The 17,327-nt window shown below is 46.6% G+C and overlaps 2 protein-coding genes across 2 annotated transcripts in view; one reads left to right on the plus strand and one right to left on the minus strand.

Annotated features, from left to right (window-relative positions):
- LOC8040786 overlaps positions 1–17,327 on the minus strand; it is a 741,318-nt gene that overhangs the window by 285,372 nt on the left and 438,619 nt on the right. The gene's annotated exons all lie outside the window — the stretch shown is intronic.
- On the plus strand, positions 1,096–7,381 carry LOC120848179 (putative nuclease HARBI1). Its single transcript, XM_042294074.1, has 4 exons — positions 1,096–1,444; positions 2,143–2,562; positions 4,573–4,812; positions 6,812–7,381. The coding sequence occupies exons 1-3, from the start codon at positions 1,122–1,124 to the stop codon at positions 4,808–4,810; spliced, it is 981 nt and encodes a 326-aa protein (XP_042150008.1). The 5' UTR covers positions 1,096–1,121; the 3' UTR covers positions 4,811–4,812; positions 6,812–7,381.

The following is a 17,327-nucleotide window of genomic DNA, read 5'->3' on the forward strand; positions in this document are numbered from 1 at the left end:
TGCTCTTAGCACCAAGATGGCGGCGCCCACTTGCAGAACGGCGAACGGAGTTACTCTTAGCCAACGTTACTAAAACATTCAGTTGGGCAGCTCACTTTTGCATCATGGACCGCTGGCGTCCACCGAGACCAAGCTAAATACGATAACAGCGCCAGCCTTTAGCGACAAGCTAAAACATGAAAGTTGCTTTATATGGCTATTGCTAGAGTCACTGAATGTTCCCAGAGTACCGAAACTCCCAGGCTCCGGGTGCCAAGATGTCGGTTCAATATTTTTTTTTCATTACTGCGGTCACCATGAGCTTTTACAAAGCATGCTTTTGCTCAAAAACAAACGAAAAAAAGCTCGTTTTGTGGGAAATATCTTTGGAGATTAGTACAAAATGACAGGAGCGTGATGTTTTCATAAAGTTTTCGTTTACAGAGTATTGCGGCACACTTAATCATGTTTTTTTATACAGCCATGTCTCATCGCTGACTTCAGGGCCGGTTTTCTCGAAGCGATGGTAAACCCATTTTAGTAAACCACGGTACCTAGGAAGGAAAAAGTACCTAGGTACTATAATAAACGGCTGGATAAAAAACCACAATAATTATTTTTGATTGGGCAGTAAGATGCGTCATCTATCGGTGAAACAAGCCAGTCATTTTGTTTATTCTCTTTTTCCGCTGGTTGTTATCGCTCTAGTATAGTATTTTAAGTCAAAATATAGTAATGTTGTACTTGAAGAACAATTTATTTGCTTCAGATGCTACGAAGAAATTTTAGCTACCATGCTAGAGTTTGTCGACGAATATTTGAAGACGTAAGAAACATTTCCTTCAATATGTTTCGCCATAAACAACGCATAACTTTCCCGAGTCCCTTCCAGTCTGGCAACGCCGCTGCTGTAGACTCGTTTTTGTTCCCTGCGACGCACGTTTCTACGATTCCTGCTGATCTCAACTGTTTGCCCTCTCTTCCGTTTGCCCAACCGATCCACCGATTAGCCCATCGACCGACTGCGGACTTACTAACAACTGGTTTGCGGACCTATTTGTACTTTGATAACGGAAACGATGTCGAACGGGACGAGGCGTCGACGTCGACGAGACCGCGCGTACGCGCAGTACGCTGTCGTCATGCTGGGGCGACAACGTGTGTTCCGGGACCGCCTCGATCCGCTGGAAGAATTCGACGAGGATGCGCTGCAGCAACGATTCCGGTTTGGTCGCGCGGGAATTATGTTTCTCGCGGAGACGCTGCGCCCGGACTTGGAGCGGTCGACGCGTCGCAGCTGCGCCTTGTCCGCAGAGCAGCAGGTGATCGTCGCTCTGCAATTCTACGCCACAGGCAACTTCCTCATCACTGCAGGCGACTACGTCCACGTGCAAGTCTCTAGTGCTTCACGGTCCGTGAGGCAGGTCACCGTAGCTCTGGCACGTCGAGCAAGGGACTTCATACGGTAAGACTTCATACGGTAAAGAGTTCCTGAGCGTTCCGAGTCAAAAAACAAAAAAAAAAGTCAGATTGTGTTGAGTTTGTTTATGAGTAAAGCTATACGCACTCCGTCGTGCACCTCGGCCGGAAAGGGCTATACGCAATACGCGAAACTGCCCTCCAGAGAAGAGGGAAAGAAGGAGCTCCCCTCTTATCAGGGTCCTCCTTTGTGCCTCCCGGGTTTGCACAGGCGTTGCTATTCTCCTGCCAGATGATTAGAGAAGATTAACCTGTCACTCAACATTCTTACAAAGGCAGTTTCCCTCTCCTCCTTTTACTTGGTGTTCAAAAGTATGCGATGTGACGTCAGTGCAGGGAGCCTATAACACGAATGGTTACTACGTGTTTTATAAGCACTGGCATAGCATAGGGTTAAAAAAAAAAAAAAAGATGGCATAGCGTAGGGGCATACACCGTGCATAGGGGGGTAAGATGTCTGCTTCATACATAAATGGACACGGGTTCGATCCGCGGTGTGGGCCCACTTTTTTTTTCTCGAACATTTCGTTTTGTCGAGGCATTTGGCGATATTTACGACATTTCTTTTTTACGATGAACACTGAAGCAGAAAAAAAAAATGAATGTTGTCGGCTAAACTTTGCATAAATGTGCATGCTAGGGTATTGTGCTGTAAATTAACTTGTGAATGTATTGGCAATGCAGGTGGCCTGACGTCGCAGAGAGTGCTGCCTTGCAGGAGCAGTTCTTTGACGTAGCCGGGTTCCCTTGTGTCGTGGGTGCTGTTGATGGCACCCACATTCGAATCCAGGGACCGCGCGTGCACGAGGAGGTGTACGTGAACCGCCACCTGTACCATTCCATCAACGTACAAGTGGTAGTTGACGCGTCCTGCCGCATACGCAATGTGGTTGCGAGATGGCCAGGAAGCACGCACGACTCCCGGATTTTCACCGAGAGCACACTATCAGTCAAGCTGGCCGATGGCATCTACGATGGCCTATTGCTCGGCGACAGCGGCTACACCTGCCAGCCGTGGCTGATGACGCCATTCCTGTCGCCATCATCAGCAGCAGAAGTGAGGTACAACACGGCACACACCACGACAAGGAGTATTGTTGAAAGGTAAGACAAAGTCACGCATCGTGGTGGGTTACTGGGCTGCTATATTGAAAAGAATGCCACTAGACAACGTAACATTTTGTTGTCATAGCACAGAAGACACTGTTAATTGTAACGCCCCTACATGCAGTTTTGTGTTCTCTAGACCCAGCAGAAAACAGTAATTGCACGGAACCTGAAGAGAGAAGAAAGAAAATACTGTCCCAAGAATATATATTTATTTATTGTACTTTCCAGTGCCCCTATACAGCCCGAGGGCCTGCATAAGGGTGCAACGTAGACACATATATGCAGTGTTGCATAAAAAGCAGACACGCAAAACGCATGCATCGTATCAAAAAACAAAAACGTGAAATATTCTTCGACATATTTTTTGGAGAACATATCACATTGTTCGTTCGTTAGGGGCAGGATTTGTTACATACGTGTGAAAGGCAATATTTTGGTTCAACCTGGATACAGAAGAGCAAAAAGATACAAATGCAAAGCCGTGTTTTTTTTTTCCGGCCCCACCTTTACAGAAATTACACGCCTACTTGTCATACATTCTAAAATACTGTACACTGCTGGGAGTCGCCGTAAAAATGTGACAAATTGCACCGGGCTCGGGTTGCTATACACGAACTCATCTCTGTTACGTCACGGCGCGGTGGTGGCGCGTCGGACGCACTTCCGGTCTGGGGCTGTGGGCGGAAGTGCCCATTTGAGACGTGTATTCCTGCGTTGTTTTGAAAGGAACCAGACAAAAACCTGCCTTGTCGTCAAAATGCTGCGACTGGGGCTGTACCAAGAGAGTCGAGAAAGGTTTGAAGGTCAGTTTTCATGCGCTCGGTTCGTCCGAGAACGCGGATATGTGCCGTGAAAAGGGAAAACCAGACGCCGTCGGGCCACGATTGCTTGGGCGGGAAGCATTTTGGGTTAAATTCACGGATACTACTGGCCATCAAATTTATTTGTTTGATTTCAAAATGAACGCCGTAAAACCGTCAAGTTGTACGGACCACCTGCGGACTACGTTTAGTGCGTCTTCAAGTTCAAACGGTCGCCTGATCGTTCGAACTGTCGTCTGCTCTTTCTAACGTTTCTGCTTGTCGTCTGCTCTTTTAAAGGACACCGGCCCGTAGACCAAACGTGGGCCCGGTACTTGCGATAAGAATTAAGTGCAGGCCTTAAAAGACTTAAGTTTGAAGGTTGGTAAGCAGGCTCGACGTAAACAGTAGATACAAGGAGGTGTTGATCATTGTAACCAGTGGCCATCACCGACTTGTTATGCCTGATTCACTTGGTTAGATTCTGCTTGCGATTTTCAGTATCGACGTCGACCATCTCAGCTACGGTTCACGCTTTTGCAGTCCGAGCGACGTTGCTACTGAAAATTGTGAGCGAAATCTCATCACGTGAATCAGGCTTTAGCGTACGTTCTGCGGCGTCCACGCGGAATGAATCGCCGCATGTCAGATTATTCACGCGAAGTTTTGCGGTGTAACGAGCCTCGTTAATTTCGCTGACGCTGCTCATGTAGTCAGACATCGTTAGGAGGACGTAGAATCAACCGTTTCCACGCGAAAAAGAGCGCGGGGACTCACACCGGCGCCGACAACATCGCATTTCAATGGTTTGTTTATGGGCGACGGCGAGCTTTTTGCCCACACCCCCATCGCGCATGCGCGGCGCCGGTGGCGTCCGCTAGGGGCGCTCCGGGTGCTCCGGTTTGTTTGTAAACATGAGTTGGTGTATAGGGAAGTCGTTGACAGACATCTTCGGACTGCTAATGTTAACGACTGTTTGTATGAAACTGTGTTTCGCTTACACTCAGCTATGAGGAACATTTGTCGAGGGAAGTTTAATATGGTCTACATGTAAACATACTGTTATATATCTTGGCAATGATAAGAAATGATTGCCGGGTTTTCGGTAGGCTACAGCATTCAGAAAGTATGAAATAGTCTCAGCCCTAATATATTAGTGTAATTTAAATAAATAATACTCATTCTGTCCATATGATGCACGCAGGACAATAGGCCAGCTGAAGCGCAGGTTCCACTGCCTGCACGCCGAACTGCGCATGGAGCCAAGCAGGTGCTGCGACATCATCGTGGCATGCTGCGTGCTCCACAATCTCGCCAAGAGATACCCCTGCGCGATGCCAGGGACTGCCATCCCGCCTGAGGTTCCTGTGGAGCCCATGGCAGCCGGCCGTGGAGAAAGCAACGAGGCCCGGCGTGCCCTTGTTGACCAGTTCTTCTGTTGAGCGTAAGTCTGTGGGTATGTGGTCTTTTCAATTCAAACTGATTTTCTTGAATGCAAGAAACATACAGAGATATTGTCCTCTCTGTGTGTTTACCAGGCTCCGTAAATGGATAACCATAATAACAAGTTGAATGTGGCACGCGATTTCATATAATAAATGTTCTTGAATGCTTCGTGGCATCTTTTGGCTGTGGTTTTACCAGCAGCTGATATAAGGGGCTGAACCAACCCCAGCATATTCCTGGGAGAACATAGATATTTTAATCTTTATTAAGCACTCTTCATGTATGGTTTCAATACGAGGGTAAACAGGCTTTGCGGAATTCACTCGTTGCAAAAGAATGGAATCATTGGCAGATATTAGAGCAAGCAGATGTTGTGCTGTGACTGCTATCCACCTTTATTTGCAAAAGCGTCGCTTGGAGATGATGCAGAGCCCGTCGTATGCCGCTCAGGCGTCCACCCTCATATTGAAGACGTCTGTACCCTTTCCTGATTCCGAACATTGTAGCAGAAAGAGTGCCTCAAACATTGCAAACCATATTGTCTCGCAAACCCTCTTCATTGCAGCATGTTTTTTGTTGGTTGCAACAATGACATGCACTTAAGATGTAATGTGGCGGTGTCCAAACAAGGTAACTCTTCTGAACAGCATTGCAGGCACAGATCAGAATCATTCTCGCCTCATCCAGTTTCGGTATGTAGTAACAAATGCCCAAAGATTGATTGATATGTCTTGCAGCGTACCTCGTTGTAAAAGGTTAGAGTTGGTCAAGCAGCATAATTGCAACTGCGTTTAACAGTGAAATTGCTGCATGACCCATGGAACCACATACGCAAAAGTCCTGCAATATATTGCTGTTGTGTGCCTCGGTCAACAGTGCGTGCGGCTTTTGTGCGAAAGGCTTCGGCCCACTTCTGCGTGTTGGTCATCGTGCTTGTCTTCGTACTACAGGCTACGCGAACATCAATGCCCTCAGTGCGAGTAATTATAGGGGTGAGCGAAATAATAGCCTTAAAAATAATACCATTTCATTTTATTGCGCCTCTGTCCTATAAGTTGGTATTATTACCATATTTAAAAGTATTCTACAGGTGAGAGGAGTCAACCTGTATGCGTCACAGTAGTGGTCCGATTATAACAGCCACTAATGGGTCATGTACATAAGAGGAATAATTCTGTCATTGGTTATTTCACTTAGTAAAAGAGTAAAGGGTATATAAAATCGCTGTCGAACAACGTTGAAGTATGGTAATGCCTGTTTTTTTCGGGAAGTGAACAAAAAGAGTACAGAGTTCCTGAATGGTGTAAATTCCACGACACTCTCTCCTCGAAGAAATCAGGCACACCGAGTGGTCACACCAGTAACCATGCATTTAAACGCATAATCACTGTTTTGCGCCGTGCAGGCACTTCCTAGGTTATTTGCTTACTTGCTGTTTTGTTTTGAGCAGGGTCGAATTGTTAAGCTTCTTTCCTTACTGCCCAACAATGATGTTTTTGACGTGTCGACAGGCTTGCGCACATGTATGGAAACTCCGCTGGTTAGATTGTCGCTGGTGTCGGATACCGATGTGGTACTCTGGAATACTGGGGAGGTGATAAAAATATTTCATTATTCGTTAAAATTACTTGCACCATCTTACTGGCTGTCGCATAGGGTCGAGTGTTTTTCTCCAGGGACGACTACCCCATAACATACTGAGGTTTTCACAAATCCTTGCATTTCAAAATGTACTTTTATTATTTCACATCCGCCCTTGCTTCGTCAATCTAAAAAAAAAAAAAAAAAATCTTAGAACTTAATGCCCCCCCCCCCCCCTTTTTGGTCTGTTCTGATTACTCCTTTCCCAATTGTTTTTTCAAAAGCTCAATTTGAAGTTCAGCCTGCAAGGTTTGTAGCCTTAGCATTTCAGTGTAATACTGTTTAGCAGCATCTGCTGCAGCGATTTGTGCATTGGAGGCATCTATGGCTCTTTTTGTTGCCTCCCTATCCAACAGGAGGTTCTCCGCCTCCATCTGCTGCTGGTCCTCAGCTTGCTGCTGATACCTCTGCGCAGCTTCCCGGCACCAACGTCTCGTCTGCAAGACACGGGGAGCTGCTGCCCACTCTTCTGCTGCTGCCACCCTTTGGCCGCTTCCTGACGCCCGAGGCTGCGGCGCTGCCGTTTGCCTCAAGCTATCGCTGTGACAAATGGATATGCAGGAAGTGATTTGCTGTAGTTATTAGGAGTGTGCAGGCAACATACGTATAACATACAGTGTTTGTAACCCCGACATGTTGCTGGAATTTTGCCACAGTGTACTTAACTGCAGAACAGAAACTCTCTGATGCTTCAAGCATCTCCGAGTGGACCACACACATGGTGCTCGTGCAGAAATCCATGCTCACCGTAATATCCCGAGAAATTGCCCACCCAAAACTGAGAGCACATTAGGTAAAAATAAGGGGTAGGCTAACATTCGGTGTTCACAAGGTAGCTCAACTTGAGCCATTGAAAAATAGAAAGTCCTGCTACAAATCAGGATGGGCTATCTGTTGGGGATGGGTCGTCTCTCGGGATATTACGGTAATATTCTTTGTACCGGTTGCAACTTTCAGTATTTCATTACCTTTAGCTTTCTTATAAATTTCTTAACCTTGCCATTTATTTCAGCAACCAAACATTCAAGTCTCGTTGTTTACGAAATCCACGATGCTACAAAAGAGTCTTCGCTTGGCTATGTATAGAGTCAATCTTGCTATGGCTTTCTATCCTGCTGTTAAACCGATAACTGATGCCAGCAACGCTACCTCTTTCCTTTTTGAGTTCCGCACTAGTTCGTCACAGCGTAAACGATGAGTTTGTTCCCTCATTCAACAACTAATCAAATATCATGCGTAACAACAGGGTTATACCTTTCTTTTTCAAAGGAAGAATATTGTCTTATTTGTTGCACCTGTTGGTTAAGAGGTTAGAAGTAAATATCACCACCTTGCATTCCTTTAACCATCAAAAAGTGTACTACAACTCTTTGCTCGGATATCTGCCTTTGGTACATCGGTAGTTCTGTTGTCTGGGTGTTAGTTATGTTTGTAATGTGCACATTTTGCTACATATCCTTCTGTGTGTGTTTTTTGCAGGTTGTTTGTAGAGCAATTATGCAGCCGTATGAGTAAAATGAAGAGAAATTCACGATTACATGCTTGCCATAAGTGAGCCAAAGGCAGTGCAGTATGTCCGCTAGCCTGGGCTCCCTATCCCTAACCTGCATCACGCAGTAGTGATACATGAAAGTGCGCTGATTTCCAATTAGATATTGTGTGTATGGCACTATGACAATTTTTACAATCTCTCTGTTCTCACGTCAGTTTCTTATGGTCCCACCATTAATAACAGAGCTGTTCTGCATGCCCGGCACCCAGTGCTGTTGACTTGTCATACAGACTGATGTAAGAGTAATCCACTCACTCTTCCGTGTCACCCTCAATGACATCGAGCCCACACAGGTTCGGCGAGTCGACGCCGATCACGTCGAGAACTGCCTGAATTAGCGGCGTCAGTTCATGGGGGTTCGGGCCGGCACCTGCCAAATGAATGCACATTATTTTCATTCCGTAGTCACCCGGGCCCCAGAGGCATTGCAGAGTGGAGGGGGATCAATAACCAACTACCAAGCTAGAATATAAACAGCAGAAATCCAACAGCATTATGAAGCATCAAATAAAAGCATAGTAATTTATACTGTGTGGCAGAAATGTAACTTCTTAACATTGCAGTGGAGTGATCTCGCAACAGTGACCTTCCAACATGCACATCGCTGCGTGCAATTGTGCTGCAGTCAACTTTGTACATAGTGCTTTCTGTGTGCCTTGAGGATGCAGTAATGTAGGGTATTCAGCGACGTGTTCGATGAACAACAATGCCCTAAGTTTTAGGACTGTTTTCTTAAAAACAACAGAAAAGGCACAGTTTAGGTGGTGTGCTTTCAACATTTTGATCTCCTCTGTCTCAGGTCTACCACACTTTTTGCTGTTTCATGTGTGTCTCGGTTACTAAAACACGCTTAAAGGAAATTTCAATAAAGTGTTTTGAGATGTTGCCTCTTTTGATTTTATTACTGTTTTCGAACAGGGGCAGGAATGTAGTGGAAAGTTACACGTCAACACTCACTTTTATATCTGTCATCAGTCATGCCATAAAAAAATTAAATGCAAATACGGCATTATAATCCATGGCAGAAAAGGTTCTGTTTATTTTTTGTGTCCCTGCCCCCCCCCCCCCCCCCCCCACTCATCTTTAAAGCGAACAATTGAAAACTAGTTTGTTTTTTGAAATATGCAAATTCCTCCGACTCACCTGTGCGCCCTTCATGCTTCTTGTAGGCGCTGTAGACCTTTCTGCATTTTTTCAGGAGGTTTTGCCACGCCTCCTTCAGCTGCTTTGCGGTCCTCTGAGCTCCCTGCTCATTCATTGCATCGGCAATGTCGAGCCACGCCTGCTGTCTCGTGTGTGCAGTTACTGCAGGACCGAATTTTCCCATAATTTGTTCCCTTCTTGCCCCAACTTCCCGAATTAACTTCAATCTCTCGTCTAATGTCATAATTTTTTGCCTCTGTTCGCAAGCCCTCGATACTGACGCTTGGTCCATTTTCAACCGACGTTTGCGGTCAGGACACTATCGTCTGCTACCTTGGTTTCTCTACCCGCACACCTGCGTTTTGCTATATATCGCAATAAGACGAAAGATAATCCTAATATCACTTTGAAAAACGAAAAAAAAAGCGAAAGGATGATCTCGTCAACTTTCTTTGTAATAAGTGTTTGTTTATTTCTCGTTTCTGCGACTTCTGCAGATGACATCGGCAAGGTTGATTCGTATACCGCGCTTGTACTATCTTTTCCATTGGTGGATGCATCGACCGACCGTCGCGGTCAGAACCAGACGCAGCGGCACTGCTTCAGCGTAAAGCTAAGGTTCTCGTCACCGTTGAATTGCTGGCCACCGGGGATATGTAGAAACCTCGATGCTGTCGGCATACTGTCGGCGCACTGCGAACAAAAAAAAAACAAAAAAAAGAAAAACGGTACAATGTCTCAGCTGTTCACTCGGAACGAAGACTTTATCGAAGATGACCCCTTTCTCCGCAAAGTAATCGCTGCTCGCGAGTTGGCATGCATAGTGTAACAAATTAAACCTGTTCGTATACCAACGCTTGTTCGCGAAACATTTTTTACTCACCATAAAAACACTTGCAAGGCTGATGTACCGTCATATGTCCTGGGTCCCGGACTGGTGAAGAGTGATGCGTTCGCGGAATGCTGCCGTCGGTTAGCTTAGTTGTACCTCTGAACTACCGCTTTGCTTGACGTTCTAATAGGTTGATGGCGCGTCATTAATATAGCAGCCGGATCGAAATGAATGTTCGGCAGAACCAAGCAGAACTATTAGCCCTCATTAAGTGACGTCGCGGCCATTTTGCTTGTAGGTACTGCTTCTCCCTCGGCGCCCCTGCTCGCCCAGTCACGTGACCTAAAATTCCCCGTTCTAGGGACAATAGTTAACTTTGAACCACGGTTTGCGTTCGAGAAAACGGGCCCAGGTAGCGCGTCCCGACCATAGAGTTATTACAATAAACGCTAGAGGCTCAGCTGGCGCTAGTGTCTATGGGACTTCCGGTTGCAAATTGAAGCAGACAGCATGCAGTCTACTTTTCCAGCCTTCCTGTGTATTCCTATGGGGAAACGCGCGTGAATTTTGTCTCGTCGCCGCAAAATACCATTAATAACTTTTGTTATTTCGGTTATACCGGGTAGTGTGTACCTTTATTAATATTGTGAAAGTGTAATTGCTTTAGTTGCAGCATTTTTCCTTTACCACTGAACGATGTTAAACTTCGCTATATTTCAGGCCCAAACCTCTGTTCCATGGCAGGTATGTAGAAACGAGCGACGATTCTAAGCAAAATAACGATCGAAAGGAATGTAGAGTGTGTTCAAAGTTCGCCAGCATTCCGTTGGTGCTTATACATTGCTAATATGCCTGTCCTCTCACTATATGAAAATGACCCCGTCGTGCATCTCTACGAGCGGTTGAAGAAAACGTTCGAAACGTAAAAAATAAAGTACGTGGGCTACGAAAGGTGTGTTTTCCTATTATTTCGTATGTTGGGCAGTTTTTATCGCGCACCTGTCCTCTGGCTTCCCCCTATTTGCAAAGATTTGGAGCGTGCGGGTGATGATTTGAACACAGAACAAGCATCTTCGCACATATTCATGAGCAGAAAGAATAAAGCAGTACTTATTTATTGCAAATCGGACTATATTACGTGACTTTCAACTTATCTTGATCGTCTGCAAGCACAAGGAGTTACTTAACCAGTGTTACTTCGTAGCTCTTGCCGTCTCTCTTGGTTTTCCACATGTTCGTTCGTTTGGCACATATATATCTATCCCCCCCCCCCCCCCCCCCCCCCCCCCCATGCTGGAAAGCGTCGACGCCGTGTTCGCGCTAACAGTGCCCGACAGTGCACATAAATACACGTACGAAGCGGTTTTAACGCCGTTTTTAATGCCGCGAATTTCAAATAAAAATGCTGTAACTGACCAATTCTTTCGTCTGCGTGACTGAGAAATGTTCCAATGTGCCTAGTACGTACAAATTATTCGTGATATTTGCTCTTATAATCGAGCGCAGAGAGAAAATGCACTCGCTTTTTCCTATAGAAATGCATTACCGGAAGTCAATTTCTGACTGCATGCTGTCTGCTTCAATTTGCAACAGCACACTAGCGCCAGCTGAGCCTCTAGTGTTTATTGTAATAACTCTATGGTCCCGACCTGGGTGGGTCCTAACTTCGGTGATTCATCGCGGCGCGTCCACTTGGGAGACGACGTTGGCAGCCCAGAAACCTCTTCTGGTGTATACGTCTCGGCGCCAAAATGGCCGATCGAAGCAAACATTGAACAGTAACAGCGGACACTATATCGAATGCGGTACCCCGGCTACAGCGAAATGGCGCCACCGGCCCTTGCGGGACTCAACCTGAACGAATACACGCAGTTCCTAGAGTGGCCGCTGCGGAAAAGGCGGCGTTGCAACCGCGTGGCTCTATGCCATACGTGTCAGCAACAAACACCGTGTCTATTGTGTGATGTATAAGCAGTGCGACCACAGCTTTAGCGAAGCAGGACACCAGTATAATGACAAACGTTAGTCTGGCCACCGTGGATGAAAAACGATTTGTTGCGTCAGCAGTCTAGCAACAACTTAGCAAGGTTTGACGATTAGACGACCTACGCACATCAGTAGCAATACGGCGGAGCCCAGCCACCATACTTGCAAACACAAGAAAAAGAAACAGCTATGCAACGCCAGAAATAGGTAGAATTTATCACATCCCAGCCAAAGAAACCGCCTTTGCAGGGAAATACATTACTCGACATAACTCGAGCGGATTGATCTCACGCCGTATGTAGCGGCAAGTATGTATAAATATTTGATTATCGGCCAGATGCGTATACCCTCGACACGTACGAAGCAAGCTTGTCCATTCCCGCTATCGTGACCACGCTGTCTCGGTGTAACATATCAGGACGGGAGAAAAATACGCAATAAACGGTTCGGAAAGCCTTTACACCTCTGCTCAAATGGCGGCGGAAACATCGGTGCTTCGGCGGCGAAGGCATCTCTCCATTCCCGACGGGGTGCCAGCATTGAGTCCGTCCGCGGCAGCGATTGCAACGTCAAAAAGAAAAAAGAAATAATAATAATAAATAAAAGACGCGTAGATTTATCTTTCCCAAGACATACTCCGGAGATGACTCCCGGGGGACCCGGATGAAACGAGGCGGAGAATAAATTTGAAGAGGCGTCAGACGGAGGCGAGGAGGAAAAAGAAAACCGAAAAGAGCGTGGAAAAGAAAAGGGCGTATCCTGGCGCCATCTCAGAGTCTTTTCGCAAACCAGGAGGCGGTGCGAAGGAGTGCACATTACATAAGCGCTCTAACAATATTAATAAATACACTGTTTCACACACCTATGAAAAGAATGAAAGACAGGCAAACACTTTGTTACGTGCAGTATAAAAAAAATAATATCACTTTTTCAGCGACGCGCGATCTTCAAAGGAATTCACATCGCACTTCATCCAATCGCTCCCGGCTGTTTCTGTGATGTATTTTAAGAAGGCAGCGTGTTTTCTTGTTTGTTAACAAACTGAATAATCACGCGTTTCCCAGCTATATGTCGAGACATTAGAAAAGTTATAAAATTGCCAAATAAAACTTATCCCGTTCAAAAATGCAACTAGCGGTTGAAACCAGATGACAAAGTTTCATAACTCAAGAGTGATTTTTCTGCAAAATTCAATGTGGAAATGGGGTCCCTTTTCACTAACTGGTGTCAATTAGCGCCATGAATTTGAGAGCTCTGTCGACCATCATTTTGCCACTGAAAATTTCAATTAATCAATTATCACCTGGTCGAGATAACGGCTCTAAACAACAAAAAACAAAATGCAAACTTTTTTTTTTTTTTTTTTTTTTTTTTTTTAAGGGGAGACACGCCGTACGTTTACGTAGCGCGTTGAACAATACCACGACCATGCTTCGTTCCCGAAGTTCGATTGGCCCACCCGAACGACGCAGCGACGCCGAAGGCTCTCTTCACTCGATTCTGTCATCTATCTAAGTTCCAACGCAAGATAAACGCGTCCACGACGCGCGAGTGAGCCAGCAAGGTCCGTGCCCTTCGCTCAGGTTTGTCCCGCCGGGATGCAGCGACTGATCCGACATTTCCTCGGAGATCAATCTACCTACTGCATAAAACCCAGAGGACAGCTTTACTTTTTTTTTTTTCTTTCGCGGGAGCCAGGCTGTTGCCCGCAGGAAAGCGGCCTCGAAAGGCAGACAACGACATTAAATAACAAGAAGGGCCACGGGAGCTGTGCAGATCGACGGCAGGCTGGGAAGGAAAGCCTACGCCCGGAACCTCACAAGCGATAGCGTCGAGGCGATAGCGGGAAAGCCGCGAGGGGGCGGCTCAGGCTGCGGCTCCAACGGCGGCGTAGGGTTTGAACGCCAGCTTGCGCCTACGAAGGGATCAATTTTGGCGCCGGTATAGACAAGCAATAGGTTCAGTCGACAAAAAAAAAAAAAAAGAATTTTCTCTTTTTGTTTCTTTGTCTGTTCTCTCCGTGTGTATGTCTGTACGTCTATCTCTCTCTATTTCTGTTTGTGTGTGCGTGTGTGTGTGTGCGTGTGTGTGTGTGTGTGTGCCTGCGTGCGTGCGTGCGTGCGTGTGTGCGTGAGAGTGTGTGTCAATTTTTTTGTCCTTTTCTCTTTCTCACTTCCTCAGCCTCGAAATGTCACCTTTCTCCCGAAGAACGCCAATCGCTACCACCTGCATCGTCGATATACGTTTACGTGGTCCATCCATCGGCCCAACCCGCTATGCCAGAACAGAAACAGAATGGTGCACTGAATTCAAACGCTTAGACAGTCCTGCCGGACGGATCATCAAGGTCGAGAAAGAAATCCGCGCAACGCCGAAGTCCGTTTTTACCATCGCATTCTTTCCCATCGTGCAAAGAAAAAAAAAAAGATAGCTTTTTTTCTTTTTATTATGACATATTTCGATAACCGCGGTATCCTGCATCGAACGGTGGTTCTGATGAAGTGACGCTTGGAATGCCGATGCGACTTAGGCAACGAAAGCATAAACAAACAAACAAACGGCTTAAGCGTTTTTTTTTTTTTTTCACCTATACCTGGTTTTACATTACGTCAAGCGCGGACAAAAGACGCACAAACGCGACCACACATTCTAAAAAAAAAAAAAAAAAAACTTGTTTGGTTAAGCTGATGGCAGCCCACGCACGACATCCGTGACGTTGGTCTTTTGGCGTCGCTGATTGGCCCCATCGGTACGTGACGTCATTTGCGCTGCGCTGCAGGGGGAAACGAAATATACACGCGCCACCGAACACCACCGCTTCAAAAGCCGGAACGACAGCGCCTCCAAGCGGCGACAAATGAGGCCATACTATGAGAACCTAATCGCCGAAATGCTTCTCCGGACTTCGTATACACGCCTCGGGACGAAAGGAGCTGTCCCCGTAAATCCGTTTCTCCCCGAAGCAAGCACTCACTCGGATTTCAATATCCGCACCAGCGACAATCCAAAAGCGACTGGCACGGCACCCTCACCTGCGCGCGCCATCTTCGCCAATTTAAACGCGTACCGCTCCAGAGAGATGAACCGAGCCGAAGGCTACGCGAGGGCAGACCCAACCACGTACTACCATACACGCCGGGTGCCATCGCTCGTATAAACCCGTTCAAACAATGGAGTGTCAAGACTGTGCTACGTCAGAGAAGTGCGCAGCAGAGTCGTGACGCGCCTTTTTTTAAATTTTTATTTGTCGATTAGGTTTTGGCTTGGGTCTATCACTAGGTGTACATAAAACGGAGTATGGAGTATTGAGGCACCGAGACGCTTTGGGCCCAAATCCGTTCGCAGCGGCGACACAGCGTTCAGTGACGAACCCGGGAAGCCTTCGGACAAATTAAAGCGCTCCCCGCGAAGTGCAAACAAAGACTGTCCTCGAAAAGCCTACGCTGTCGTCGCTTCCGAAATGCCTAGATTGAAGTCAAAGCGATGGATCGTCGCTTTGGCGGAGAAAGGTACGCAAAACTTTGAAAGGATCGGCGCTGTGTGAAATAGACTGAGTCGATCGGAGTTATTTAGGTCTGGGTGTAGTCGATCCAGCTTCGCGCAGGCACCCGAAGACGAGTTAGCGGAGTCGACTTCATATTGATCGTTAGAACGTTACTCCTCCTGCCGGTAGCCATGGAAATGAGTAATTGTGTCATAGCATGGAATGAACTGATAAGAGGCTCGAACGAATATCTCTGGTGCCAAAGACTTGGGGGTTCGCTCGAGAAGCTCGGAACATAGCCTTCTATATACTGACAAAGCCTGGCAGATCGTCACCAGAAGCGGCCGCCGAAAGGGAAAAGGTGAAGCGGCACACAGGGGATCAGAGGAGAGCCACGTGAATGGCGCCCCGCTGCGGCGAGACGCCGAAACATACTTGTCCCGAGCAAACAAGTGTGTTTCGGGCCCTGTGTTTCGGGCCCTAGCCGCTTCAAAAGCTGTGCGCTGACGTTCAGGTTCCCCGAGAAATGGCTCTTGGATGCTCTGTGCTACCAGATCGTCGCGCTCTAAATCTGTGACCCGACACTCTATGGCTCCGTCGTCGAACTGCCAGGCTTTGTGAGTATAGAGGAGGCTATGCTCGGAACCATTCAGTAGCCACAGTCAAAGTTCAGTTCATACTTCGCGTATTGTATCGTAATCGTTGGAAAGATACGTTGATCCGCTACTATGGTTAATACGAGCTACAAGAGTCCTTCGTGCTCGATTGACATGCCTGCCGGTTTCTCTGAAATTGGTCTGGTGCAAACCAGGACTTTATCTCATTCTTTCGATACCTCGCCAGGTCGAGATACGACTATAGCTTGTTGAAAACCGCAGACGCAAAAATAAGAGAAGGCAACGGCCGTTGCTGCTCACATTGTTTGCGAGGATAAACTGCACGGCACGGCTAGCGCAAACACGGACAGCATCGGCGCTTTTGCTCAGATAGTGCACACTCAGGGGACGTGATATTGTAATGCCTACTATTATTAGAGCCCAAAGTTGAGCCCTCTTCACCAATCAAATTGTTCCAGTGATACGTTTGTAATTAAAAAAAAAAGCTAAAAAATGTTACGGTTTGTTTCTGTCAACTCTTCCGCGCTCTGTAGCATTCCTAACGCAATAATGCTTGCCCGCCTGCATGGGCAGGTCAGTGAGAATCACAACCGCCACCCACTCTGCGGTTCCATTTCCTGCTCCCTCACCGCTGTGACGAACTAACCCAGCTTCGCTCAATTTGATTACCTTGGTAGCACTGAATTCACGTTTCTTGTGAATGCTAATGATGTCCCGTCATGTCAAGCTACAAAATGAGGTACACTTTGCACGCACATATATATAATGCACATTTTTTTCGGATATTTTCTACAGCTGAAACTTTTTATGAGAAATGTCGGAGCAACGTACGGAATGTATATCCGCTAAAAATATGCGAAAATTAAAAAAAAAATTGATATTATGTTAGGGCTCGCTGTCTCGCACGGTGTGTACGTGGCTTGTTCATTGAAGCTGACATACCGCGGGATTACACAAGTTGTTTGTGTCTCATTGAAGGCTCATGGAGCGCGGTGAGGAGCACACGCGGCATTAGTGTGACAGAGTCTAAACCTTGTGTGAATATATCTGAGCACCTTAGTCGGCGCATGTGAACACCTACCTGCAATCTTCAATCGGCGTTTTAGCTTGTGTGGGTAGACCACACAAGTTGATACCATGGTCAGCGAAATGTGAAAACTTAAACCAACCTCCCATAAAACGCGATTCGGTCTGCTGGTCAAGATAAAAGACAGACAATAACGTTCCCCAGAAAGTGTACGTAAACACGGGAGTATCT

This window comes from Ixodes scapularis, unplaced genomic scaffold, assembly GCF_016920785.2.
Source record: "Ixodes scapularis isolate PalLabHiFi unplaced genomic scaffold, ASM1692078v2 PGA_scaffold5__190_contigs__length_132052651, whole genome shotgun sequence".
NCBI classification, from domain to species: Eukaryota; Metazoa; Arthropoda; class Arachnida; order Ixodida; family Ixodidae; genus Ixodes; species Ixodes scapularis.